Raw genomic sequence first — 27,552 nt, 5'->3', positions numbered from 1 at the left:
AAAATAAGAATAATTAGGACAGATAAAAATGAAACAGAGAATAGAAAAATAATGGAGATAATCAATGATACCAAAAATTGATCCTTCAAAAAAGATCATCAAGTTAAAAAAAAAAAAAAAACTTCAGATACATAAGCTAAGAGAAAAAAAAAAAAGCTAAAACTACTAAAACCAGAAATTAACTGGAGACATTACTATAAATGCTACATAAATAAAAAGGATGATGAGACTACCATGAATAATTGTATGCTGACCAATTGGATAACCTAGATGAAAAGAACAAATTTCTAGTTACACAAAACTTAGCTGGACAAAGACTAAATCATAAAGTAATAGAAAATCTGAATAGACCTATAACTAATACAAAGATTGAATCAGTATTCAAAAATCTCCTGACAAAGAAAACCCCTGGACTCAACAGCTTCTGATGAATTCTCATGAAACATTTAAAGAAAAACTAATACCAGGGTGCCTGGATGCCTCAGTTGGTCATGTCCAACTCTTGATTTGGCTCAGGTCATGCTCTTAGGGTTCTGGGATTGAGCCCTGCGTCAGGGTCATAGTTCAGCATGGAGCCTGCTCCAGGATTTTCTCTCTCCTTCTGTGCCTCCCCCACTCCTCTTTCTCACATATATAAATCTTAAAACAAAAAGAAAAAGACAAACTAATACAAATTTTTCTTAAAAATTCCTAAAAGAAAAATGAAGAGGAAAGAACATTTCCTAACTCATTCTATGAAGCCAGCATTAACATGATACCAGATTCAGATAAAACACTACAAAAACAAAGAAAGATAGAAAAAAAGAGAGAAACCACAAATCAGTATCCTTTATGAACAGTGATACAGAAGTCCTCAATAACATACTAGTAATCCAAAATCAGTGGCATATTAAAAGGTTTAATTTAATACCCTATCATGATAAAAACACTAAAAAAAAAAAAACTAGGAATAAAAAGTAATTTACTTTTTGTATGCTGAAATACTTCAGCATAATAAAAGCCATATATTAAAAATTTCCAATTAATCATACTTAATGGTGAAAGATTAAAATTTGTTTCTTCCAGAATCAGGAATCAAGGCAAGGATGCCTGCTTTTACCACTTCTATTTAACATAGTACTGGAATTTCTAATCACAGCAATTAGGCAAGAAAAAATTTTAAAAGGCATTTAAATTAGAAAGAAAGAAGTAAACTTATCTCTGTTCACAGATGATGTGATCTTACATGTAGGAAATTCTAAAAGTTCCACAGAAAACTTTCAGAACTAAAAAATGAATTCAGTGTAATGAGAAGATAGAAAATCAACACTCTAGAATCAGTTGCATTTATGTACACTAAAATGAACAATCTAAAAAGGAAATTTCAGAAAACAATTCCATTTTGATTTCATCAAAAATAATAAAATACTTAGAAATTAACTCAATGAAAGAAATTTAAGATTTGCAGAACAGAAACTACAAAATATTTTTGCAAAAATTGTGTGAAAGAAATTAAAGGAGATATTAATAAATGGAAATATATCCCATATCCATGTATTAGAATATTTACTATTATTAAAATGTCAATAGTACTCAAAGTCTTATAGATATAATATGTACGATAAGCAACCCCACCAATAGATGAGGGGATAAAACAATGCTACCCTGGACAGAAGATCACATGTCTTGAACTCCAAATCCAAAGTTCATGCTATTTGTGGCTATGTCACAGAACTCAGTTGTGAGGATGAAGATCTCTAGTAAAATGATCTAAATTGAAGCAGTTTTACAGAGCTCACTAATTTTTCTATGATGTGATAAGTATCCTAACTGTCCACTGACCTGCCCAATCTCCAGAACTGCACAGGCATGTTCTATGACCTAAGGAGGTCTTCTTTCTTTAATCTTAGGTGAGCTAGTACCAGGTTTTATGGAACAGCTTATTCCATAATATTAGCACCCAGAAAAGTTAGCAGAATCTTTGAAAACTCCAAAGAAAGAGAAAAACAACCAACTTGCTTAGATGGTTCCATTTAATCTAGCCTGGACACAGTCATAATTCACAGAAGTTTGGGAATAGTTAATAGCTATATAATTTTATTTGAGTAAAAGCAAACCTAATAATTAAGTAATCCATTCATTCATCTCAGGTGATGTAGAAGATTCAAAGGTCCATACACTATATTACACGGGCTCTCAGCTTTGCAATCAAGATGGATAAATATCACTTATGTCTAACACTTATGAGGTGAGAAGCTTCCAAATACTAGTTAGTATAAGCAATATTTACTATAGAATTTCAAAGGAATGCAAAAATATTTCTACTAAAAAATAAATAAGCCTTTACCAAAAAGGTTAAATTTATATTGGACCTTGATGGATGGATAGGAAAGAGTAGACAGCATAACGTAAACTCAAGCATGGCCATAAGAATATAGAATGTGTGTATGCCACAGTGAGTGGGCAGGCTTTGATGGGCTATGTATTTATTTAGTGATTGTTTTTAATTTAATTTTTTTCAGTTTTCCAAGATTCATTGTTTATGCACCATACCCAATGCTCCATGCAATACATGCCTTCCTTAATACCCGCCACCAGGCTCACCCAAACCCCTACACTACTCCCCTCCAAACCCTCAGTTTGTTTCTCAGAGTCCACAGTGTCTCGTGGTTTGTCTCCCCCTCCAATTTTCCCCAACTCACTACTCCTCTCCAACTCCCAGTGTCCTCCATGTTATTCCTTATACTCCACAAGTAAGTGAAACCATGTGATAATATTTAGTGATTTCTAAAAAGGGCGGTGAGAAAAATCAAAGCAGTACATCATTAGTGTAAAATGTTAATCAGACCTGCATATGTAGAAAAAAGAACGAACACAGGAAATGGCAAGAGTATGAAAAGTAAGAACATTGTCTGCATGGTCCATACATGATGTAAAAGAGTTGGGAACCAGAGTACTGTCAGTCTCTGAAACCAGTTATGATCATGCCAGTCCATCATGGCCATCCTGCCTATACAATGGCATTGCTGAAGAAGGCCTTAGAATCTTCCCAGTAATAAAAGAATCTTGAGCCACTTAGTACATAAAGGAAAAGCTCTGTACTCCTCCTTAACTTTGAGAATATTTATATACTATAATATAGAAAATACTGTTCATAATGATGAACTTTTTAACAATCAAAAAAATCAAATAATGTTTATTTAGTAAAGTGAATTATTTTCACATGATTTAAAAAACTTTAGGGATATAAAATTTAAACATATCTTCTAAGATTCCCTATTAGTTAAATTCAGTATTAAAATAACTACAATGGTCACCCCACAGTGATTCTTTGCTAGAATTAAGAAAAATTTATGAGTTATATTCAAAGAAAAAATATTTATACTGAATATTAAAGTGTCCAAAAATGTATATGTTTGAGCAGTGAGATGGACTCTTATTTTTTTAAGTTTCTAGGAACCAATGAATACTTCTTTTTCCTGTGGATTAAATATCTATAAAACACTCATGAAATATTCATGTTTCTTTTCTCACTACTCACAAACATCTTTCTTATATAAATTAATTTCATTTCTTCATACCATTTATTTCTCTGATTTGTAAAATTATATACATAGAGAAGAGTTCATTAATTTTATTAAAAATTTAAAAATCATTTGTATAGAAGCTCTTTTGATCATTATAACAGAGACCAGGCTAAGTACAGAATTATGAATAAATTGGGGTCTTCATATTGGGATATGTGGGAAAGTTTCCGGCATACAAATAATTTTACTTAAGGGTGGCATTTCACTCACTTTCTCTCCTAGCCTTGTTTCCTGTATATTTCCTGTATGTTGTTTAAATTTAAACTATGTAGTTTAAATTCATTAAGATTGCTATTACATATAAATTCCTGATTTAGCTCATTTTTTTTTAACAGGCACAATGAAAACAGTCCAAGGTATTCTTGTTCTTGTTTTCATTTTTAACACACATAATTCTACCCATTACATTCAAATTAGAACAAATTTCCTTTCACTAAAAATACAGAATTAATGTGGATTACTTTTATCCCCCCTTCTTTGAAATTCATAAGAGTTTATTGCCCTTGTATTTAAAATAGATGATTTTTATAGTCAATTTCTCTTTTACCATGTGAAATATAGTCATTAAAATGATAACCATTTTCTTCAGACACATTTATGTTGGAAATTGTGTAATTGTAGAAAATATTCTTTGTCGAGAATTTTTAAAACACTAGAATATATTAAGATTTTAAAATCTGCAGTATTTTAGAGCTCATCTTAAATAATGATTATTTAAAATTGTTTCTAGGGGCGCCTGGGTGGCTCAGTGGGTTAAGCCTCTGCCTTCGGCTCAGGTCATGATCTCAGGGTCCTGGGATCGAGTCCCACATCGGGCTCTCTGCTCGGCGGCGAGCCTGCTTCCCTCTCTCTCTTTCTGCCTGCCTCTCTGTCTACTTGTGGTCTCTCTCTGTCAAATAATTAAATAAAAAAAATCTTTTAAAAAAATTGTTTCTAAAACAGTAAAACTGAGTAGTAAACTATTTGGTAATCCAGTGTCATGCAGGCTACTGTAAATAACATGGATTAAAGAAACATTGGAATAAAAATCTTAAGTGTAATTTGAAATGATGTTGTAATAACTTTAGGTATTGGTAAACTATAGAAAAACTACAATCCTTCTACAGAAAAAACATTCCTACTGTAACAGAAAAGAGTTATGTCTCATAGATCACTTAAAAAACAAACAAGCTAATCCCAAAACCCTCTCAGACCCTTTTCATCACAGCTGGTAGCCAAAAAGTTTGTTGAGACCTGGTATGCTATAGCATTGTACACCTGAAGTAACTATCATGTTCATGTCATTGGGCCACATGAACTCTTCACTCATTAATTAGAAAAGATGCCTGCCAATATATCACCAAACAAAAGAAAATTTATGATAATACGTGTTTTAAGAACACAGACAAAAACACACACAAAGGAAAAAGGAAAAAAAAAAACAAGGAAATTCCTTTTTATTGATAAAAGGGACAATTGTGTTTGGTTGGTGGACAGGAGAAGCAGAAGACAAAGATCTAAAAGGATGATCATGTCATTTGTCATGCAGGGACATCTTCTGAGGTGCATTTCCAAAAAGACAAAAGCAACAACAAAACTTTTGTTTTAAAGTTTTAAGTAACAAAGGCGTATCAATTATTTCGTTCATTATTTTTAGTGGCACCATAACACAACATAGAAAATTCCTGATAAATTTCTGAAAGTGATGCATTTGAAGCAATACATGTGTGGGCTTACTCTAACTTTAGTTGAGATATGATGCTCATTCTCATTATTTTCCTTCTGTATTTTAAATAATCACTAGCCTTCTTTTTAAGTATGAACAAAAGCAAAAAGTTTCTAAATTCAATAACGATCACAGAAAAACATTTATAGGCAATGACTTTAATAAAGTGGTTCCAATGACAATGTTACTTTCTTCCTGAGTTACAATTCATAACAAAAGAAGCCCAATCCTGTATATTTTCACTACTAAAATTAGTTAGTAATTTAATAGAAATAAATCTGCGCTATTATGTTATTATTCACTCTGTTTATATAGCATTGTATATATACAGTATGTTCCTCAATTACCACTGAAGAATCCAGAAGCTGTTGAATAATCTGAAATCTATTACATGATTAGTGGGCTTTTGAACAAAAAAATTTTGAGTGAAAATCAAATAGCAAATTTTTCAATAAGGAGCTGGTTGTATTAAATTACCTCTTGAATTTTAACAGGCTCTTTTACACAATGTAAAAATATCTACCAATAGGCAGAGCTGCCTTATTGAATAATTTCAATGGGGTTCCACTTACATCATAGTCTATGTAAATATTTCTGGTGGTTCTATATTATACAATATATGCAACCTTACACCGTGTATGTCCATATCCAGTGGTCTTGTTATCCTGGGTATTGTTGGGAAAACTGCCAAATTTTGGAACTTAAACTATATTTAAAATTTCTACTGAATGTGCATGTGAAGCTAGTCAGTTTCCCAAAAAAATGTGAGTATTTTTGCCTATAAGCTGCACAACAGAGCAGAAAGCTTAGATAATTACAGGTACTAATCATTAGTAACATTGATACGCTCATTTTTCTTAAAAGTGTAATTTTCAATACTATGTCATTAATATATAAACAAAGTAATTTAATATTGTCTGTTTTAAAAACTGAAAAACACATATAAAAATAGAATGTTACATCAAAAATTATAAAAATCTGTATATGAAGATGAGATGATAAAGGGAGGTAAACTAATTAGATTTACAGAAGTTTTAGAAAAGTCTCAATAATTTTAAGTCCAAAAGGATACAAAACTGAATGATCATCAAACATTTAAACAGTTGTACTCTCTTGCCCTTTCCTCAGATTTAAGAGAACATGAAATCCTCTCTCTCACCTCAACAGAAGATGGAAGGTCTATTATCCGGATAAGTGGGACCGAAGAAATTTTGTACGTTGGAATTCTAAACATGAGGGAGCATGGAGTTGATTTGCTTGGCAAACTTTGTGGGAAGCACATGACACCATCTGACAGAAGCTACTTTTCCACAGTGCCCTGGTAGCCAGGTATGCCAATAATAACTGAACAGCCTCAAAATGATATCTAAAAATTGTTACTCTTTCACAGATCTCTGTTGATGGGGAAGTTAGAAACCCATCTGATGTCAAGGGTTAAAAAAACCCTGTCTTTGCACAGAGCTTAGGGGTGATTTTTTTCTTATTTTTAAATGCACATATTCAGGGGAATGTTTCCAATGTGAGTAAGAACAAAACAAACAACAACAAAAACAAAATAAGTCTAGGAAAAGAAAACCAAATCATGGAGCAAAAATAACTCTGAAAATGAAATGTCATTACAATTATCAGAGAGATAAGAGAATATATTGCATACATGATTTAACAATTTTAAGAACGGAGAGGTAAATCAAAAAATATAATTGTTAAAATTTTAGGGTAGAGTAAAAGATAAAAGTAGAGACAATGAGGAAACACTGGAAACAGGAAGATTGAAAAAATGCTAACATTTGATCAAGAAATTCTAATACAAAGCAATGGGAAAAAATTACAAAAAAAAATTTTGCCAAAATCTGTCTTACCTCTGCAGGGCATTAATGTCCAATTTTAAAAGCTAAACAATTCTCTGAGGCAAATAATGTAAAAGCACACTTTGTAGGCTGTATCAAGCCTGCTGCACTAAGAGAAAGTGACTGGGGTTTGGGGCCGATGGGAAGATGGCAAATCATGGAGGTGATTCCTAGTGAAAAACTAAACATGGAGAAATGAGGTGCTGTAACAGGCTGTTTGTACAGGGAAATTCCATGCATGTAATAAATAAACTTTTCATTGTTGATGTGGAGCCTCATCCTGAATCTTTATAAATGACATTAAGCTCGTGATTTTGGAATATTCAAACCAGAAAGTTTCTTTATTCCAAGAGAGCTGCTGGTGCCATTGAAGTTAGGGCTACCCCTTTGAGACAAAGAAAGGTACTGGGAATTAGCATCTCTTTAGCTGCATCGAAATCCTTCTTAGTATTTGATCTATTAATCTTTATTCTATTCCAGTTTAAGCTCCTACTTAAAATCAGTTTGTGGACCTTTCAGGCACAGGCATATGACTTGTAAATCTAAACCTGTACTTCAAAACAGTCTTGGAAAAACTCCTTCACAAAACTGAAAATGGATTTCTCTACCATACAAGTTGATTTTTTTTTTCCTTCAGATTATAATTAAAATTGAACTAAAATTAAAACCTGGGTAAAAATTTGGCATTATATGTAATAATGAAGCATGTACATAACCTTAATCACAACATTTGCAAACTAAATGCTATAATGTTAAAATTACCATCTGCAGATTAAAATACACACACTGCAATTGCATCCTGCAAAGCCATATTGAAGGTTTAGTGAAATTATGCAATGAAAGAACTGTAAAGTCCAACTGTGAACTTATTTCCAAATTGTAGTTAGTTATTACATCCTTTGATTAGTAAAAATGGTGAGAATTTGAATAAGTTTCTAATGAATGTCCCGTTTAGAAAATGCCACTATTTTCAAATGAAAATTATCTCCCTTATTTTCAGGAACAAAGAGAAATTCTACTATAACCTTAGACCCAAATAAAGCGCAGCATGTAATAATCTTGGTTGAGATTGAAAGGACGTCTATGTGTGATTCTAGCTGGCTAAACATTTTACAAATTAAAAGACATAGATTATGCTATCTGAGAGAATTGTTCTATGCTCTGATAAAAAGAACTTGATATTTTAAAATGTTAATTTTTCATTTTTATTTTGAATACTGAAAAATGAGTAGCTGTTTATTATCTTCTCTTCATTTGTGCCCAATGAGGTATATAGAACATGCCTACCAAGTGTTAAATGATAGGGTAATGAAAATGTCATATATCCCTCCCAATCAAAAAGTCTTGCTACACCTGTGATACGTATTTTTCACTCAAAATTAAATGTCAGAATCACTTACATTCAAATAGTAAGTTTGAATAGTTCAAGTTGTTGATATCAGATTTGTTCACAACTCTCCCCGTTTCAAATTTAGTTTTGTGTCACATTAGTGACTGGGATGATCAGTAAGACTTCAGCTAAACCTTGAAGAAGATAATAACTGGTCTAGACTGCAAATGCACCCTAAACCTAGGGCCAGGTGCAGAGTGAGCAGGTGAAATTCACAGGAAATTAATTAATGAGTTATTTAGGATCAGAATCTACTAACAGAAATTTTTTTTTTTTTTTTTGCTAAAATTTTCTTGCTTATGCCACCACAATCAAGCAAGAACAGATATTTACTTCTAGGTAGAAGTAGACATATGAATAGTATATAATGAATTATAGATATTTATAAGCCAAGAAAAATAAATGAATGTCAACTGAACTCATGTAAATTAAAATAAATAAATAAAACCATGTCAAGGGTAAGAAGTCACAGCTGAAATATTCACACCATGACAACCGTCTTTTCACAGATAAACCTAAATCTGTATTCTAACAAATGCCTCAAAGCCAATGAGTACAGCTATGCTTACAAAACTCAAACTTTAAGATGAATTATCAGTTCAAACTATAAAACAAAGGCACACAAAAAGCATTTCTTCACTATTCAAAACTATGTATGTGCTTTAAAGGATATCTTCAGAATTTCAGTATGATTACCTACACAACCAAAAAATCAAGTCTTTTATATGCTAACAATTATACATACCATTTTCAAAAATCTTTTTAAATACACATATAATCTCATAGGTAGGGAAGGCAAACTCTGAAATATGAAAAAAATGATGTGAATGGGGAGACCTGAAGCTAGAGGAGCAATTATGTAATTGCTTTTCTATCAATTATTGCAGTCTTGTGGAAAATCTCACTGCTACTCAAATAGCTGAGAGCTTTTGCACAGATCTGCAATATAGAAGATTGGGTTTGAATATCCTCACTGGGGAAAGAAGAAAGAGGGAGATGTGAGACTTGGACCCCTTCATGGACCCAGGAATGCCAAAGTCCTTCAAAGCAAGTAAAACCGTGGGTTAGAAAAATTTCGTTTGGCTTGGCCTTGAACCAGATCCCAATTCGGCAAAGGGGTTGGATAAAAACTTCTTGAAAATTTGTAACTATAAACTGGCTCTCATAGCACAGAAACTCTCAAATGAAGAAATTAATTTAAGGTGCTCTGGTGCTTCAACTTTGGAAAGTTCCAGGGCAACTACCTGAAGCAAAAGAATATCTTCTGTGGAAGAAACCCCCAAACCCCAGGTTTTGCATGATCCTAGTAAATAATATTAACAAAATATGAGATCACAATTAAATCATAAAATATACTACTAAACAAACCACCATAAATGAGATACTGCTGAAACATACAACGAACAAATGCAACTCATATACATTAAAACTATGATCATTAAAATCTTGATAGAGAGTTTTAATGGCAGATATAAGTGAATTATGAATTAGTGAACTAGTAGACAGAACAAAAATAACATGGTAAAGGAATGAAACAAAAAAATCTAGGTAAAGAGATATGATAGTCTAATATCTCAAAGAACAAATGTAGCATGTAACTTGGATTATCAGAATAAATGAATAGAGAGAATGAGGGAAGAAATAATATTCATATTCAAGATATCCAAGGTAATGATAATAACATTTTCCAAAATTGATGAAAGAGATGGATCTTTAGATTGAGGAATACCAAGAACCTCAAACGAAACAAATGAAGAGCTCTACATTAGGATGAGTAACTAAACCTCAAGATACCAAATTAAAGGAGGTATCACAAAACCAGCTTAAGAAAAAAGTCAAAATATTTACAAAGAAAGGACAACTTCCAGCAGACTTTAAAATAACAAGGGAAGACAGAAGAGGGTAAAATAATCTCTTTCGATCACCAAAGGAAAGTAATGATCAAGCTGGAATTACATACTCAGCTAAACTATAATTTGAGAATAAAGTCAAACTAAAAAAACATTTTAAGATACTTTTTTTGAGAAATGAATGAAAGCTACAGATCTCCCTTCCAGAATATGTACAGATAATTATAAAATTGAAGATAATTTTTAAGATTTTCCTATGGTTAAGCTTGCCCTTTGCTCCAAATCATTGAAATTTCACCCTTAAATCAAGTTGCATTTGACAGCTGTGTACTGGGCCCACATTCTTTAGATCCTTTATAATAATTTTTTACTAAATTGTTCTCATATCTTTGTATTGCATTGAAGCACAATGTTTCCATTGAAGGAACTATGTAATTATTTTTCTCTCAATTATAATCCTTTTGAAACCATCAATGACTACATCACATAATCACAACTCACATGCACCCAATATGTATCATACATGTTCTGGACCCTGTAGTCTAGTCAACCATACATATATGGCATGGAGAGAAAAAACATGTTTAAAATGTCCAACTTTAGGCATTCTGACAGGTTGTCCTTCTTTCCTTTTTCTCTCTCTCCCCACTCTTATCCCTTCCTTCCTGCTTTCTTCTTTTTAAAAAAGAAACTTCTAAATAATAATGATATTTCAACTTTCTAATTCATATTTAACTTGGTCAGGCAAATTACTCCCTAATTCCACTAGCTATCTAAAATGCATTGCAACCAACACAAACATACACACACACACATTACACATTATATATATTTTAATTTTATATTATAAAAATTATTCATATATAAATATACTTAAAATGTATAACATATTTTCAAATTTTATGCACACATATGTGTGTATATATGTTTTATTTATTTATAAATTTATTTATTTATAAAATGGTCATATTTATTTATTTATAAAATGGGTCATATTCATAGTTTACAAGGCAGTAATTTTTGTTCCATTTTCTCAACTCTTAAGTGAATAGAGAGAAAAAAGGTGCATAGCAGTCAACAGTATGGCTTTGGAATCAGATTTCCTGTTAGGGTTTGAATTTTAGTTTCCCTATTATTTACCCATATTACCTTTCAGATAAGAAGCTAAACCTTATTGTCTCAGTTTTCTCCTTTATATAGATAGTTCTCAGCTTTATCCTCTGTAAAATAGAAGATATTGATAATACCAAATTCTTCAGTTTGTGCTCGAAATCTATTGATTATTTTCAGTTCTTAATATGGTGACTAAAATAAAATAAATATTTATGAACTATGAACTGATTTGTGTTCTTTTTTATACATAAGTTTTATAAACATAGAAATCTGCTTCTAAAACATGGATACGCAGAGTAAAAAACCAGGTTTTTGAACATGAACAACTCCATCAGATCAAGGCAATTATAAATCCATCATCGTGTTGTAGCTTTGTAAGAAGTCTTGGGAGAATCTATTAATCGTCTTCACCAGGGTGGACGGGTGAGGTGTGGCAATATTATTCTGCCAAGTTTAATTTCTCTAATACTCAGTTTTAACATTACTTTTCTTCATGGTTGTGCAAAGCACACACTTGGAGTGTTCTGTAGTGTCAGAGATAATTCATTTATCTTTCTGTCTCTCATCCTTCACCTCTCTTGTTGACTCTCTCTTAAAAAATAGAGTTTTTGAATCTAAGATAATGGTTTCTTCCACTAAAGTCTCAGAACTCATCTGCTCATTCTTTTGGGGTCCTGTCTTCTCTCCTGAACCACATAACATTTGCACACACAAAAAAACAGTACCTATCCAAACCCTCTCATCATTAAACAAAAACAAACAAATAAACAAAAATGGTAAGAGCTGACATGTCGGGGGGGTATTATCTGAAGCGTGTAGTAAATGACTGATGACAGATTAATGAATATTTCTGGCACTTCTATCAAAAACCTGTAGTTACTCTCAGTAAAAACGGAACTACGGGGTGTTGACACAGGTGAAACTAGAATGATTTTATCTGTTCTGTCTCTGCTGTCCACTAGGACAGTTTTTAACAGGAGGGCTCATGCTTTTCTTCATAGAACAGCTCATGCCTTTCACAGAGCCCTTACACCATACATGCTAGGATCAAGCCAGGGCCAGGGCCAGCGCCAGCAGAGGAGGGAAACTACAGAACAATAGTTTCCTCACTATTTTCTTTACTGTCCTTTTGGACTATGCAATGTACTTCTATATTCCAACAAACAGAGTCTCCCTCTTGTAATTAATTGTCATTCCCTACTTTCGCTTCTTCTTATAATGGGAAAACAAATCTCATTTTCACAACGGTGAAATTCTGTATGTGAAAAGAAGTGTTGTAAATTGTTTTAACTTCTTAGAATTAGCTTATTCCATTACTTGAAAGGCCATAATTTGTAAGGAAAAACTTGATTTTTCAAAACACAATTTTGAAATAAATTTTAGCAAACAGATAATTTCTACAGATGGTCTCATATTTACATATATAAGATTTCTACATTTTACATTTCTATATTTCTACATTTGACAACATGACTTTTCTACTTATGGAAGACATCTTATAAATAAATTAAAAAAAAAAAAACCCTATTTCAGAATATCCAGCCATCAAATCTGACATGTCAGTAGTTGTTTCTCCACCACCAAAATTCTACATACTAAATTTTCTCTCCCAAAATTGAACTTTGGTGAGTTTGTTAAACTCTTCCATCTTTATTAAAGATGAAAACTTTCCCACTCTGTATTAAAATTATTCCTAAGAAGAAAAGGGAGGTGGAAATGTCTTCCCAACTCTACTTTATTAAAAGAAAAAGAAAGTCCACATTGAAGAAAAATCAAAAATGAAAACCCCATCACACAAGAACACAAAATGAAAACCCCATCACACAAGAACACTGAAGGTCAGCTTGAATTAACCGACAAACTTTGAAATCAGTGACTCACTTTGAACTCCATGGGAGCGTACTATTTTCCAGGTTTCTGATGCCACTTCTTTGACATCCACTTGATAGTGATGAATAGGCACACCTCCATGGGAGTCCGGCTTGTTGAAAGAAACCTTGGCTGTGGTCTGTGACAGCTCTATAATCTTCACTCCATAGGGACTGGATGGCACATCTACAGAAAGCGAAAACAAAGGAAATATAAGCCAGGTAATATGGGCGGCCATTATTAAGGCTTACTGTTGTGCTGACAATTAGGAGTAAAGGATAATTGCTCCCTATGTCACTTAATATATTTGAATTAAATAGCTTGCATAAACTGCTGAATGATGTTTTCAAATTGCAAGAAAGTATACATTAGTCAATCTTTATAACTATAGAAAATGAAGAGTAAAATCTTTGCTATCAAATTCCATTGATGAAGGCATTAATTTTACTTATGCCTTTTCTATACAATATGGGGATTTTATTTGCATTCAAGGAAAACAAGCTCCCGTGTGTATGTGTCTCTGTGTATGTGTGTGTGTGTGTGTGTGTGTGTGTGTGTGTTTGTGTGTATGTACGTGTGTGTAAGAGAAAGAAAGAGAAAGGGACAGAGACTGAAGGTACAATTAAAAAAAACATAAGAAGAGGGGTGCCTGGGTGGCTCGGTGGGTTAAAGCCTCTGCCTTTGGCTCAGGTCATGATCCCAGGGTCCTAGGATCAAGCCCTATCCTAGGATCAAGCCCCATATCACGCTCTCTGCTCAGCAAGAAACCTGCTTCCTCCTCTCTCTGCCTGTCTCTCTGCCTACTTGTGATCTCTGTCTGTCAAACAAAGAAATAAAATCTTTATTAAAAAATATAAGAAGAAACAAAGACTTTATTGAATCATTAGTATAAATATCTTTTGTGAAGATGTGAAATTTATTTTTTTGTTTATTAAAATTATATTAATAATTGTGGGGAAAGTGTCAAGTTTAGAGTAAGTGTCCTTTATGAACTAAATAAAACTGTAAACTACCTGTTCTAGTTTTGCTTATGTATTATATAAGTAAAATAAACCTTTATGTGAAACCCTTATATTTTAAAAACAGCTAGAAAGTCTGTCTTGTGTGTTTTTGTATCCATCCATTACATTATTTCAAGCTCAATAACGTATCCTGAGTGAAACTTTGTTTTTTCCAGTATACAAAACTTTATAAATAATTATCAAAAATGCTAAAGAGGCAAGAGGAGAAAATAAGAGAGAAAAAAGTCTAATGAGGAAATTAATGAAAATTCTACTCCAGACATATAAAGAATTAGAGGTACATTAAACACTGAAGGGATCTCTATCTCTCCGTTTCTTTGAAGTAATCTCTACATCCAACCTTGGTCTTGAACTCATGACCACAAGATGAAGAGTCACATACTCACTCTAGTGACTGAGTCAGCCAGGTGCCCCTCTTCTCTTTCTTTTCAATATCATATTTGAAACAATCGTAAAGTTGGACATTTACATATTATTTACTTAAAATACATACTTATATTATAAAAATATATAAGTAAGGGGTGCTTGGGTAGTGCAGTTTGTTAAGCATATGACCTGTGGTTTCAGGTCAGGTGGTGATCTCAGGGTCCTGAGATTGAGCTCTGTGTCAGGCTCTGCAATCAGCACAGTCTACTTAAGACTCTCTCTCCCTTTGCCTCTCCTCTTTCTCCCTTTCTCTAAAATAAATAAGTAAATCTTTAAAATGCATACACACACACACATAATCTCTGAAATTAATTTTATAAAACAAAAATAATTAAAAAAAAAACAAAAACTTGAGGACACCTGGATGGTTCAGTCAGTGAAACACCTGCTTTCAGCTCAGGTGGTGATCCCAGTGTTCTGGGATCAAGTCCTGCATGGGACTCCCTGTTCAGCAGGGAACCTGCTTCTCCTTGTCCTCTCCACTCATGCTCTCTGTCACTATCTCTGTCTCTCTCAAATAAATAAATAAAATCTTTAGAAAAGAAAAGAAAAGAAAAAAGTTGATTGAAAATAACACAGTAAATGTAAATTCCTGTTCTGACACAATCAAACATTCATATAAAAATATTTAATGGCTGTCAAACGTCAAGTGTGCCTTATTTGCTAGACTTGAAAGAGAGCACTGTAGATCACATAAAAATATGCCTTATAAATGGTACTGGGAAAGAACCAGGAAGGCAGTTTTATTGCCTTTTAGATAGGAATATTGTAGAGAAATGCAACAGTATATATTTCAGCTTTAATTAGTAACTGTAAATTATTTGGATATCCTATTAAGTGCATTATGGAATAACTTTAAGATTTGCAGATTAATGTGAGAATATTGATGTAACCCAAAATCACATTGCTATTAAAATCTTACCTGGAAATAAAAATTTTAAATGACTTAAAAAAATCTATGAAAGATGCCATATATAAACATTATCATAGTTTCATGTTTCTTTAATCCCCAGGTTATTACTGTAGGTTCTTTTAATCTGTAAGTTTGACCTAAAGTTTGCAGAAACAAAACAAAACATACACCCACTCCATGTTTGCTTATAACAGGACTGCCAATTCTTCACTTAATGCCTATTTATGCTCTACTGTGAGCAGGTCTAAATTGGACATCATAGCAATTATAATCTTCAGTTTAAGGATATATTTGAAAAGGAAAGGTGCTAAGTACTGAGGGGGTAAGGGAGAGATGTGATACATCCTGGACTCCACCTTTGACCACACATTCAGATTGGACATGGTCCTTGGTTCTTACTCTGACCACAGAGATACACACCAATAGCTAACCTGTGCCCTTGACATGATACAACTACAGAGAAATAAAAAGCTTTTTTTCTTAGCACAAAGGAACCAAAACTTCAGCCAGAGGGTATGTTTTTCTAGCCAGATAGTCTATTTTCCAAAGGGCTGACTCTTACCCTGGTTTTTCCTTTGTATTTATTTTTTGCTGGTCTCTTCTTTCTGTTACTGACTAAAAGGAAAAACATGCTTATGATTTGTAGTTCTCATATATCCCTAAATACTTTTATTCTTTTACCTCCTGATTTTAGATGTCCAACCACTTACTACCAAAGTAATCCACACTTATACACATGCATGCATACATATATGCAACATTGAGAAAAGTGACTGGACTATACTCAGTCCCCAGGAAATAGATGATGAATTGAACATTTCAGTAATTAAAAATAGTATACAAAGGTACAAAACCTATTCAAGTGGCAAGGGTCTAATATGCCTAGAACCAATATCTCTAATTAATCCCTCCACTCTCAATTGTTTTATAATCATGTTCATCCTCAAGTCTATCTCTTCTATACATCATAAGTCACAAAGTTATTTTCATCATTCCCACATCATAATTCTTGTGTTCTACTCTTCCTTCCTGTTTCCACTTCTAAGCCCAAATCTCATCTGCTTCTACTTGCAATGCCATTAGTGGCTCTTGGCTTCCTTTCCTATTGGACATCCCACCAAATTTCAATCCATACGGCATGTAAATGCAAAATCAATCTTTCTAAAGCACCACTCTAATCACGTCACTTCCCTGGGTAGGGTATTCAGAGCTTCCTCCTCTTTATAACATCAGGCTTGGGCTTTTCAGTCTGGCTTTCAATATCATGAATTATCTGACCTCACTGGGTCTATGCAAACAGAGAATCATGTTGTCAAAGACTATCAAACACGGTCCTATGTTTACAACAGGCCTTGTGGATATCGAATTCCATACACAAATCTTCCATCACTGTTAGTGTATTTTTCTAAACTACTTCCTAGCAGCTTCCATCTCAATAATTAATGAATGCCACCCAATGCAGAATGAATAGAACAATTGTAAGAACATGTGTTTCTTTATTCTTTCTTTTCACCTCTACTAGAACCAGCAAAAAGTTAGATGAAGAGCTTGGATACATATCATCAGAATCTATGCATCCAAAGTCTGGCCTTGCTACTTTTTTGAACTGCAATCTTAGACAAATCCTTTGTTTTTCATCAGTATTTTTCTTTCTAAAGTGGAAATTAGAATGATACTCACTGCTAAGTTTGTTATAAGGATTAAGTAATGCAGTATACAAAACAGACCTGAGATGTACTTAGCAAATATTGTCACTGTCATTTTGTTATCCTTCCCTGATAACCATATCCCTTCTGTTGCATTATTGCATATCCACAATATCAATATTTTATTTTTTAAACTGAGGTATTATTTATTTATGACATATTTACAGACTTACAAAATTGTTTTTTCCAATTTATTTTATTTCTTTTCAGTGTTAGACACACAGAATTGTTTTTATCCAATACATCATCCTGCATAGAACCTTATGAACATCATATTCTAGGAGTAAAAATCCAAGTGTCTTAATATTTACGCATAACCCAACATCTTTCGGACACAAAATACCATCAGTTTGGCTTCAGAGAACACAAATACCTGCTTAGAATTTTTTGTAGCCAAGGAACAAAGTAAATTCAACAATATAAAGTAACTTATTTGACCTTGAGTACAATATTTTAATTAAATGGAAGGTAAGAGGTAAAATAACATTGAGGTTCAGCTTAGAGATATGGACGGTGTATGATACCAAAGAACCGGGGCCATGATCTAGGAGCAGGATGAAAACAATCTTTAGCAGACCGTTGTAGGAATTGCTGTATGCAATTAAATTAAATGCATTAGTTATTCATTTTCTTATTTAAAAAAAGGGGTAATAACAACAATACTAAAGTTGCAGTCGTGAAGATAAATTGGTGGATATAAATCACTGGAAATTCACAAATACAATTTTCACTTTTCTTTAAAAAGGCTGTCAGAGTATAAATAATATTGACAAACATTTTGATATTTATACATATGCCTAAAGCCACAGCTTGATCAAAGTATAAAAGTGAAAACTTCCAGAAAGTCTGACTTGGTGATTATGTTATCTTGTGAAAGGTTAAAAAAAAAAAAAGAAAGAAAGAAAAAAGTTGCTTCTCTGACTTTAATCCTGATAAAATAAAATATTAAGAGGAATTACGGGGTGCATGGGTGGCTGAGTCTGTTGGGTACTTTGGTTTCGCTCAGGTGATTATCTCTGGGTCCTGGCCTCCACACTCAGCAAGAAGTCTGCTTTCCCTCTCCCTCTGCTCCCTCCCCTGCTCACAATGCTCTCTCTCTCTTTTTTAAATAAATAAATAAATAAAATCTTAAAAAAAAAGAGGAACTAGTAAGTGAAGTGGAAGTACATGGTACAAAGAACTTCATTTAAAAAAAAGCACAACAATCAGATATAGATAGAGATGTCTGAAACAGATTCAAAATAATACATTAAATATCATATTCCTCTAACAAAACAAAACAAAAGAATCCCAAAGTAAAGATACACTCTATAAAGCAAAATTCTAAAAGTATATGTCCAAAGGTACACATGGAAGAAAAGGAAGGAGCTCATGAATACAATGAGACTGCACAGGAGATCTTGGATGAGTAAATGTTTTAGAAACATTTTTGAAGTGAGATGAATCATGGAATTACAGAGCAGTAACTCCTCTGGCTATAGGCTAAGCTGAAATATAGTCTGTTGAAGACAACAGCAACAACAAAGATTAGCTCTGTATATGTGCTTTAGTTTGCACACTTTTCCTCAACTGCATCCGCAATTCTTCGCAAATATAAATCGATCTCAATACGAAGAGCGAAAAATAGAAGTCATCAAGCAAGTTCGCTCAAATTGTATCCTATCACTTCTGGATGAACCTAAAATGGAATTCTGCCTTCCTCTTGTTTTGAAGGCCAAACCCTACATCTCTGAATGTAATTTCTTTACCTTCTCTCTTCTCCAGATCACTGCATCACTGGAGAGCTCTTCTGTTCCCTTCTGTGTTTTTAGTCTTTTGTATTTTTAGTCTTTCTTGTATCTTACAAGGATGAACTATAAAGATCTATCACATGATACACTTTCTTCAGTTCTACTCTCTTCTCAGGCCATAAACTCTCTCTCTCTCTCTCTTTTTTTTTTTTTTTTTTGCTTCTCTGTCCTGCTATTTCAACAAGCTGTTCGTAATTTCTTCCATAACATCTTTACTCCTGGGAATCTGGTTTTCTCAAACACTGGGAAGCTGGTGACAAAGGTATGGTTCAGAGTCACTAACTCAGCTCTTTCCCCAGGGATGACGTGTGGATATGGCTAAACTTAGATCAATTGGAAGAGTTTGATATTTGTCGACCTTCCCTTAAGTGAAAGAACTCAAGTGAGTATTTGGCCAGAATGGTGCTTTAAATCTAGGTAATAAAAAATAAATAAATAAATAAATAAAATTTAAAAATAAAAATAAATAAATAAATCTAGGTAATAGATATGTCTTAGACCTTTTCTGTTGACACATCACACCCATATCTATCATCTAAGCTACTTCCCTTTATCATAAGAAATGGAAGGCAAAATCTTCCATTTCCCAGACTTACTTGCTGGTATGGTTTTAAGTGCTATGAAGGCACTCAGGGTGAAATGCTCGAGTAAGAGGTTTACAATACTGATGGGGAGAGAAGACCACTCCCACTTTTCTGAGGAGGTTCATCTGGACAAGAGGACCTACAGATGTGAATGAAGGGAGAAGCTGGACCCCCTACTCCACAGCCTATTCATAGGTTTCTGTGTGGGATGGCTGTCAAGTCAACAGAGGGGTAGCTTGGCAGTAGGGTTTCCTGACTTCCGGTTAGCAGTTGCAGACTTTACCTCTGAATTGCACTTTGCTAATTTGAAAGCCAGAAGACTGGTGACTCTCTTGTCTTCCCTTTCCTCTGTCGTTTCAATGATTTTATAACCACTCAACTCTCAATATTCAGTTCTTTTCTGCTTGGTTTCTTAGTCAGTCTCCATCTGATAAAAGACTCAACTATTAAGGGATTGTCTCATAAAGGATTGACCTTCCTGGATTCAGCAAGGCCATATAATGTGCACTGTCATATCAATTGCATGCATCTGGGGACTATGCTGAGATGGGTTCCATCTGCTTTTGCTCTGAATGGCCATCTTCCTTCCAATAAGATTTTGGGTCTATTGTTCCTATTTCAGTTACAAACTTCATATAAACATAATAGCAAATTCACAACACATCTAAAACCTTACACATTTCTTATTTCACTGCCTACCTGTTTTCTCCAATTGCCAAATCTAAAGCATTATTGTACTGACCTTTTCACAACACTTGATTACACATCTTTAAAATTTTCTTTGTACAAGTGCTTATATTAACTCTCTGAATAATTGTTTCTCATTTTATTTGTTCCTATATTTTTAAATCCAATGATTAACCTGAGGTAATCCAGGGATCTCTCCTCAATTAGATCATTTTTACTTCTAATATTCTCCACTGAAGTGCTCATTTACGCCTGAGGTATAAGTGGAAATTATTTCCCTCTGTAATACTCAAGTGTTGACCCTTCTCACAAATCATGGACTCCCATATCCCATTATTAATGGGGCATTTCCATTATGACTAACAAACATATTAAATAAAACATACTAAATCCTTTATACATTCAATAATTCATTTAAACTTACTACAAGTCAGTCAGTTTTCTATGTTGGAGGCAAAAGTGAGTCAGCAATCGCTACTCTTTTGATGGTCACATTGTAATTATATAAAAGTAATTATATATGCAAATTTTACATTGTAATTAGATAAAAGTAATTATATATAATATACTGTAAATACTGTGGTCAAAAATTGAGCAGGCATGGGTGATAGTTGGGGGATAGGGATGAAAGTTGAAGTGTTGTAGTTTTAAAAATAAAATAAGACAAAATCAGAGATGGAGACAAACCGTAAGAAACTCTTAATCCTAGGAAACAAACTGAGGGTTTCTGGAGGCGAGGTGGGTGGGAGAATGGGGTAACAGGGTGACGGGCATTAAGGAGGGCACTTGATGTAATGAGCACTGGGTGTTACAGGCAACTGATGAATCACTAAACTCTACCTCTGAAACTTATAATACACTATATGTTAATTAATTGAATTTAAGTAAAATTTTTTTAAAAGAAAAAAAAAGAAATCGGGTGAACAAGAATATCTTTGCTAAAAAGGGTAATATTTAACTGAGGACCTAAAGGAAGAAAAACAAAACAAAACAAAAAAACTCATGAAAATGGGAAGAACAGAAAATAGTAAGTACAATGATGAGCTATATCTTGGGTTTTTAAAGAAGGGGGATGATCTGGGCAGTGGAGCATGGCTAGGGTGGGGGAAAAGGAGACAGAGGACAGAGAAGTCAAGGAGGGCAGGGTAGGAAGGAACATTATAAAGTCTCATAGGCTTTCATAATCACTATGGCTTCATCCCTGGACTAAACGTTAAGCCACCAAAATGCTTTGAGTAGAAGGAAATCACGTTTTTTATTTGTTTGTTTGTTTTTGTTTTTAAAGAATTCCTCCTGTTGTTGTTTATTGAAACTATACTCCAGGGGGAAACTGGTCAAAGCAGGAAGACCAGTTTAGGAATTTATGGAACAATCTATATTAAGAACAAAGCAAACCAACAAACCAAAGAAATAAAACAACCAGAATATAGAGTTTGATTTCATGAAACCAAGGAGACTTTAGAAATACCTTGCTAGTAGAATCAACAAGACTCATCAAGGGGTTGGGCCTAAGTAAATAAGTAGATTCAAGAATGACTGAAAAGGGACACCTGAAAAGTGGCTGTTGCCATTTATTGAGAGGGAAAGAACGCCAAAGGAAGGTAGGTAGGGGTAAATATAGGAGATTGGCTTTGGATATCTGGACATCTGGACATTTGCATTGCCTATAGAACATATTTTTTAAAGATTTTATTTATTTATTTGAGAGAGAGTAAGAGAGAGCATGTGAGGGGAGAAGGTCAGAGGGAGAAGTAGACTCCCCAGGGAGCTAGGATCCTGATGCAGGACTCGATCCTGGAGTCCAAGATCACAGCCTAAGCCAAAGCAGTGGCTTAACCAACTGAGCCACCCAAGCACCCCACCTATAGAACATTTAAAGGGAGATGGAATTAAGCAGTTGGTTATGAAAGTGTAACACTCAGGCAAAAGATCCAAGAGGAAGATATATATTGGAGTTACAGGTGGAATACGGGTGGTATTTACATCCATAAGAATTTAGCATATCAAGGATTTGAGTTTATATAAAAACAAAAAGATCCAAAAGTTGAGGCGCAGTGGCTTTTAACAGGTCAGAGATTTATAACAACTAGCAAAAGATATCAAGGAGAGCCCGATGGGGAAGGAAAACAAGAAAAGCATGCTGACATGCTAGCTAAGTTGGAGGCTGAAGAGATGATTCAAGGAGAAAGAAGTGATTAATTGGGTAATATTCTGCCACTAGATCAAGAAGTATGAGGATTGAGAATGAGCCACTGGATTGAGCATGAAGAAGCTCAATGGATACCTTAATAATAGGTTTTATAGAGCAGTAAAGGTAAAAACCCAACTGGAAGAGTTTATGACAGAATGAAAGAAAAGTAATTACGTACAGAAAATATAATCAATTCTTTTGTGAATTTTATTTATTAAGGAAGAGTAGAGGGCAGAGAATTGATGTGGTTGCCAGAAGAATTTATAAGGTCAGGATGATTTTTTTTTAAGATAAGAATTATTTTCCACTACAGAAATAAAAAACTTACTTTTTTTTTTACACTGACACCCACCAAAACAAAAGAAAAGCAATCTATCTTCCCGTTATACACACAGACACATACATATACACATACATACATATATATATATGTATAAAGAATATATACATTCTATTATCTCCCTTTCTGGAACAGTGGACATTACTTAAGATGTTAAGATGTTTGAGTTTACACTTACAAATTTTAGTTTATTTAGAGAAACATGGAAATGAAACATGTAGATGAATGCAAACATGCTAAATGTTTTTAAGGACATGCATAATTTGACCACCTCATTATTTTCCTGTTCACATCACACCACTGATGTCCTCACACAATATGGCTTCCAGTCTCCCGTGACCGTGCAGTCCATGCTATTTCACAGCATGGTACCCTTGATTCTTGCCATTTCTCCCTTTCTTTTCAATGGACCTGTTTCTACTCAGTCTTTCAGACTGAACTCAGAAGTTGACACCTGTTTGAAACCATCCCCAAGAATTCCAAAGGGAATTCCATGCTGTATTCCCAAGCATTTCATTTCATTTCATTGCATCCGTCTCTATCATGTATATAGCAAGGGAAGTTTGGAGTTTTTAATTACAAAGCAGAAAGATCCTTTTATGAAGGTAACATTATAGAGACTGATCTCAATATGGTACAGGGTATGGGTCAATTTCCAATTTCCATGTTTCTCTAAATGTAGATTTCTACCCTTCTTTTGTACTCTAACTTCAGTGTAAAGATCAGGGGCCATATATTACTCATCTCCTGATTCCCAAAGTCTAAAACAGTGCCTGGTACTTACTAGAAACTCATGATACACATGGTGAGTGAGTGAACTAACAAATGATTAAAAATTGATGCAAGCAGGGGTTCCTTGAAAATAACATCTAGCCATCCTAATTTTCTTTTCTTCCAGAGGAACCAGGGAATTACAAAATTAAGCTGATGTTATACATGGTTTCTGAAGGCACACAAAAGTTTGCACCATAGTTTTGGAAAAAAGAGAGCAAGACAGACTTTTCCAGACCAGTTAATAAAACTGATCATGTAAGAGAAACCTGGCTTTATATTCCACTGAGGAAAGTTTGTTTCCAAATGAACCAACTTTCACCTGCTTTCAGGTTTTATGTAACAAGGGTCTGGATCAAATGTGATTCAGTTATAAGGATGTGCAGATTGACTATAATTCCATAAATACAGAATTTTGTTCAATTGATCCAGGTTAGCCTATAAGCAGGTTACTCTTCCCAAAAATGACTTGATAGATTTCCCCATGACTTAGGTGAAAATACAGATGACCACACTTTATGGTATTTTTGAATTAAATCAATCCTGGAAAGAGGGCTAAAACATTGAATTTGACAAGGTCTCAGTAGGTTAAAAAGATGAGTCCAAAAGGACAAGATAAGATTTAATAGGGGTAAGTAAAGGGTCCTGACTGAGGTTAAAATAAAAATCAATTGTGAAGCACAGCATGGGAGAACTCACTTAAGAGCAGTTTGTGTGAAAAAGATAGAGGACTAAAGGAAACAAATGGCAAAATGACCTGAAATTTTGTATCCGTTAATAAAAATATAGGTCCAGTATAGGAGAGGTCATTACCACGCGATCGAGTTTTACTCTGCATTGATATACAATTACCAGATCTATGTGTTGTTGTTGTTGTTGTTTTTTCCCTAGACCTATGCATTATATCTAAAGAGACATTTAACAAACCGACTTTTACCCAAAGAAAAGTGATCAGTATGAACTAGAACTTGGCCATAATAGTAGCCCGCTAGTATTTACTGAGTACATGCCCTGTGCTGGGGCTTTGAATTCATTTTCTCACTTAGTCTTCACACAGTTCTGCTCAGCTGGATCTTGGAGTGGCTTCTGTGGAGCACTGAAACCCCCTTCAGTACAGAAGCACCCATTCCCAATGTGAGATGTGTTGCCTGACAGATTACAGCAGAGTCCCTCCCCTAAAAGTGCCCAGGAAAAGGTGACTTTATCAGGAAAGCCTATCAACTAATGAGGCAAATGGGAGCTCATCATATTAAGATTTAATATGAAAAAGGTTATAGTTAAGAGTTAAATATAACAAAGATGAAATGAAGTAAGAAAGTTAAAATTATGAATGAAATCATTTGATAATCTTTAAAAGTTAGATTAAAATTCTTTTGAGTAAAAACTTTAACAATACACGTGTACATATATAGACTACCTTGTCAGATCACAACTATTAGAAGTGGAAAAATGTGAGGAAGTAATGATAATTGTTAACTATATTGTTACAATTTGATTCACCTTTATGTGTTCTATATTTTTAATTTTCTCTAAGATGAGTATTTAAATCAAAAAAGAAAATATGTTTCTAGCTAGAAAAAAAGATTTTCACCCTAAGAAGTGCACTTGAAAAAAAAAAAAACTATTGAAGAAGTTTTTTTTAAAAAAACTCTCTTGTTCCTCTCTTCATCTAATTGTATTTATATGTGGTATTTTAATAAAAAAGTTAATATAGCAAAATTGGTTATCAGACACATATGGGAAATATTTGATATTTCCCATATATTGTAGTTTTCTAAAGATAGAATATAAACCAAAGAGGACTGAACCGATCCTTGTTCCTGAATATGAAGCCAGGGCCTAATAGGAAGACCCTGTTCATGGTTTTTCTGATTTAATTCAAGCACAGTTAAATATAATTTATCTTAAAAAATCACTTGAAAAATGGACTTAAATTCCTTGATATTAATTGTGAGAACATAAAAACAAAAATGGAGCCAAAATTAGGACTTGGCCAATTAAGATCATGTGTAGGAAGTAGGACCAGAGGAAAAAAAGATGTTGCCCTCTCACTGACCCTTTACTCATAGGAGACCTTTGACCTAGCCAATATTTTATCCTACTTATTATTTAAATCATCATCATAATTTATAATAATAAATTGTATTTTTACATATTTTTGCTAATTTCTGAATTTATCTTTTTTCTGTAAAATAAGTATAAATAATTTCTCATGTACGTCTTTGAGCTACTTTGAGAATTACGTCGATGACTACTCAGGATTCAAGTTAGCTAACCACTCCTATGTGTCTTCTTGCTAGAGCTTTATCAAGCCTTTTTTTTTTTTTTTTTTCCAGAAGAGAGAAAAGCAAATGAAGTGGGAAGCATAGAGGTGAAATATCCAGCTTACAAATATAAGTAGTATCTATATGCCAATTTCCATAATTGCTGTACCATACACTTCCATATCCTGCCAAATAAAGACTAGACCACCATTGTTAAGAATAGCACTATTGGGCACCTGGATGGCTCAGTCATTAAGCATCTGCCTTTGGCTCAGGTCATGATCCTGGGACTCTGGGATCAAGACCCACATTGAGGCAATCGGGCTCCCTGCTTGGCGGGAAGCCTGCTTCTCCCTCTCCCACTACCCCTGCTTGTGTTCCCTCTCTCTCTGTGTCTCTCTGTGTCAGAGAAATAAATAAAATCTTAAAAAAAAACAGTAGTACTATTATCAAACTTACTAAAACATTTAAAAAGATGTCTAAATAAATTACTATATTTTAGAATAAAAATTAGGCCTCTATATTCAAATACCCGTTGTCTGTGAATCAATGATTATATAATATGCAAAAGTTCTTTCACTATTTTAAAACCATTTATAAGATCACATACAGAAATGATGTATGCACACACAAAAAAGATTTTTTTTTTATCAAGAATGCTAGCTATATTCACAAGTTATGTTGCTTTTCTGAAGTTGCTATATTTAGGTATTTGTTTGTTGACCTTAGTTTCCCCCTCCTTTTTTTTTTTTTTAAGTAGGCTCCACGCCCAGTGTGGAGTCTAATGCAAAGCTTGAACTCACAACCCCAAGATCAAGACCTGAGCTGATTTCAAAAGTTGGACACTTAACCAACAGAGCGACCCAGGTGCACCTACTCATTTTTAAAAACATAATTTCATATTTATAGAAAATTTGTAAGACTACCGCACAGAACTTATCTTTTTAATGTGGGCCATTTAGAGTGAGTTGATATGGTGCCAACTTAAGTATTTGTATTACCATAAATTGTATTTACCATAACAAAACTCTCTCTTACATAAGCTCTAGAAAACAATTAAATTACCATCTAATCCAAGGACTACAATCAAATTTCACCTATCATCCCAGTAATGTCCTTTATAACAAAAGATGCAGGCATGGCACTTATTTGCTATTTATCTTTATTGTCCTGTAATATAGAAAGTTTCCTTAATCATTCCTTTGCATGGCTTTGACACTTTGAAGGCTGGTTATTTTGTACATGACACCTCAATTTGGATTTGCCTTCCCTTCCCTCATACTAGATTCTGATTATGCATTTTTGGCAGGAAAATTATAATTGTTATTCTGTGTTTTTCTCATTGCCTATTTCTGGTAGCATCCAAGTTTAATTTTCTCATTACTGGTGATGTTAATTTTGATCACTTAATTAAAGTGGGATCTGGTAGGCTTACAACGTGTTGCTATTTTCCCTTTGTAATTAAAAAATAATTTGGGGGTAGACACTTTAAAAGTATTTCGATTTATTTTTTTGTCA

General features: G+C 33.7%; 1 protein-coding gene across 2 annotated transcripts in view; it reads right to left on the bottom strand.

Annotated features, from left to right (window-relative positions):
- Positions 1-27,552, bottom strand: part of NCAM2 (neural cell adhesion molecule 2) — a 532,557-nt gene that overhangs the window by 78,753 nt on the left and 426,252 nt on the right. For both annotated transcript variants that reach the window (XM_046003053.1, XM_046003054.1), the window contains exon 12: positions 13,353-13,526. In XM_046003053.1, coding sequence (XP_045859009.1) covers positions 13,353-13,526 — 174 coding nt within the window. The remainder of the gene's footprint in view (positions 1-13,352; positions 13,527-27,552) is intronic.

Source organism: Meles meles, chromosome 4 (assembly GCF_922984935.1).
Source record: "Meles meles chromosome 4, mMelMel3.1 paternal haplotype, whole genome shotgun sequence".
Taxonomy (NCBI): Eukaryota; Metazoa; Chordata; class Mammalia; order Carnivora; family Mustelidae; genus Meles; species Meles meles.
The sequence above is the reverse complement of the archived record's forward strand: the minus strand, read 5'-3'. Positions and strand labels throughout refer to the sequence as shown.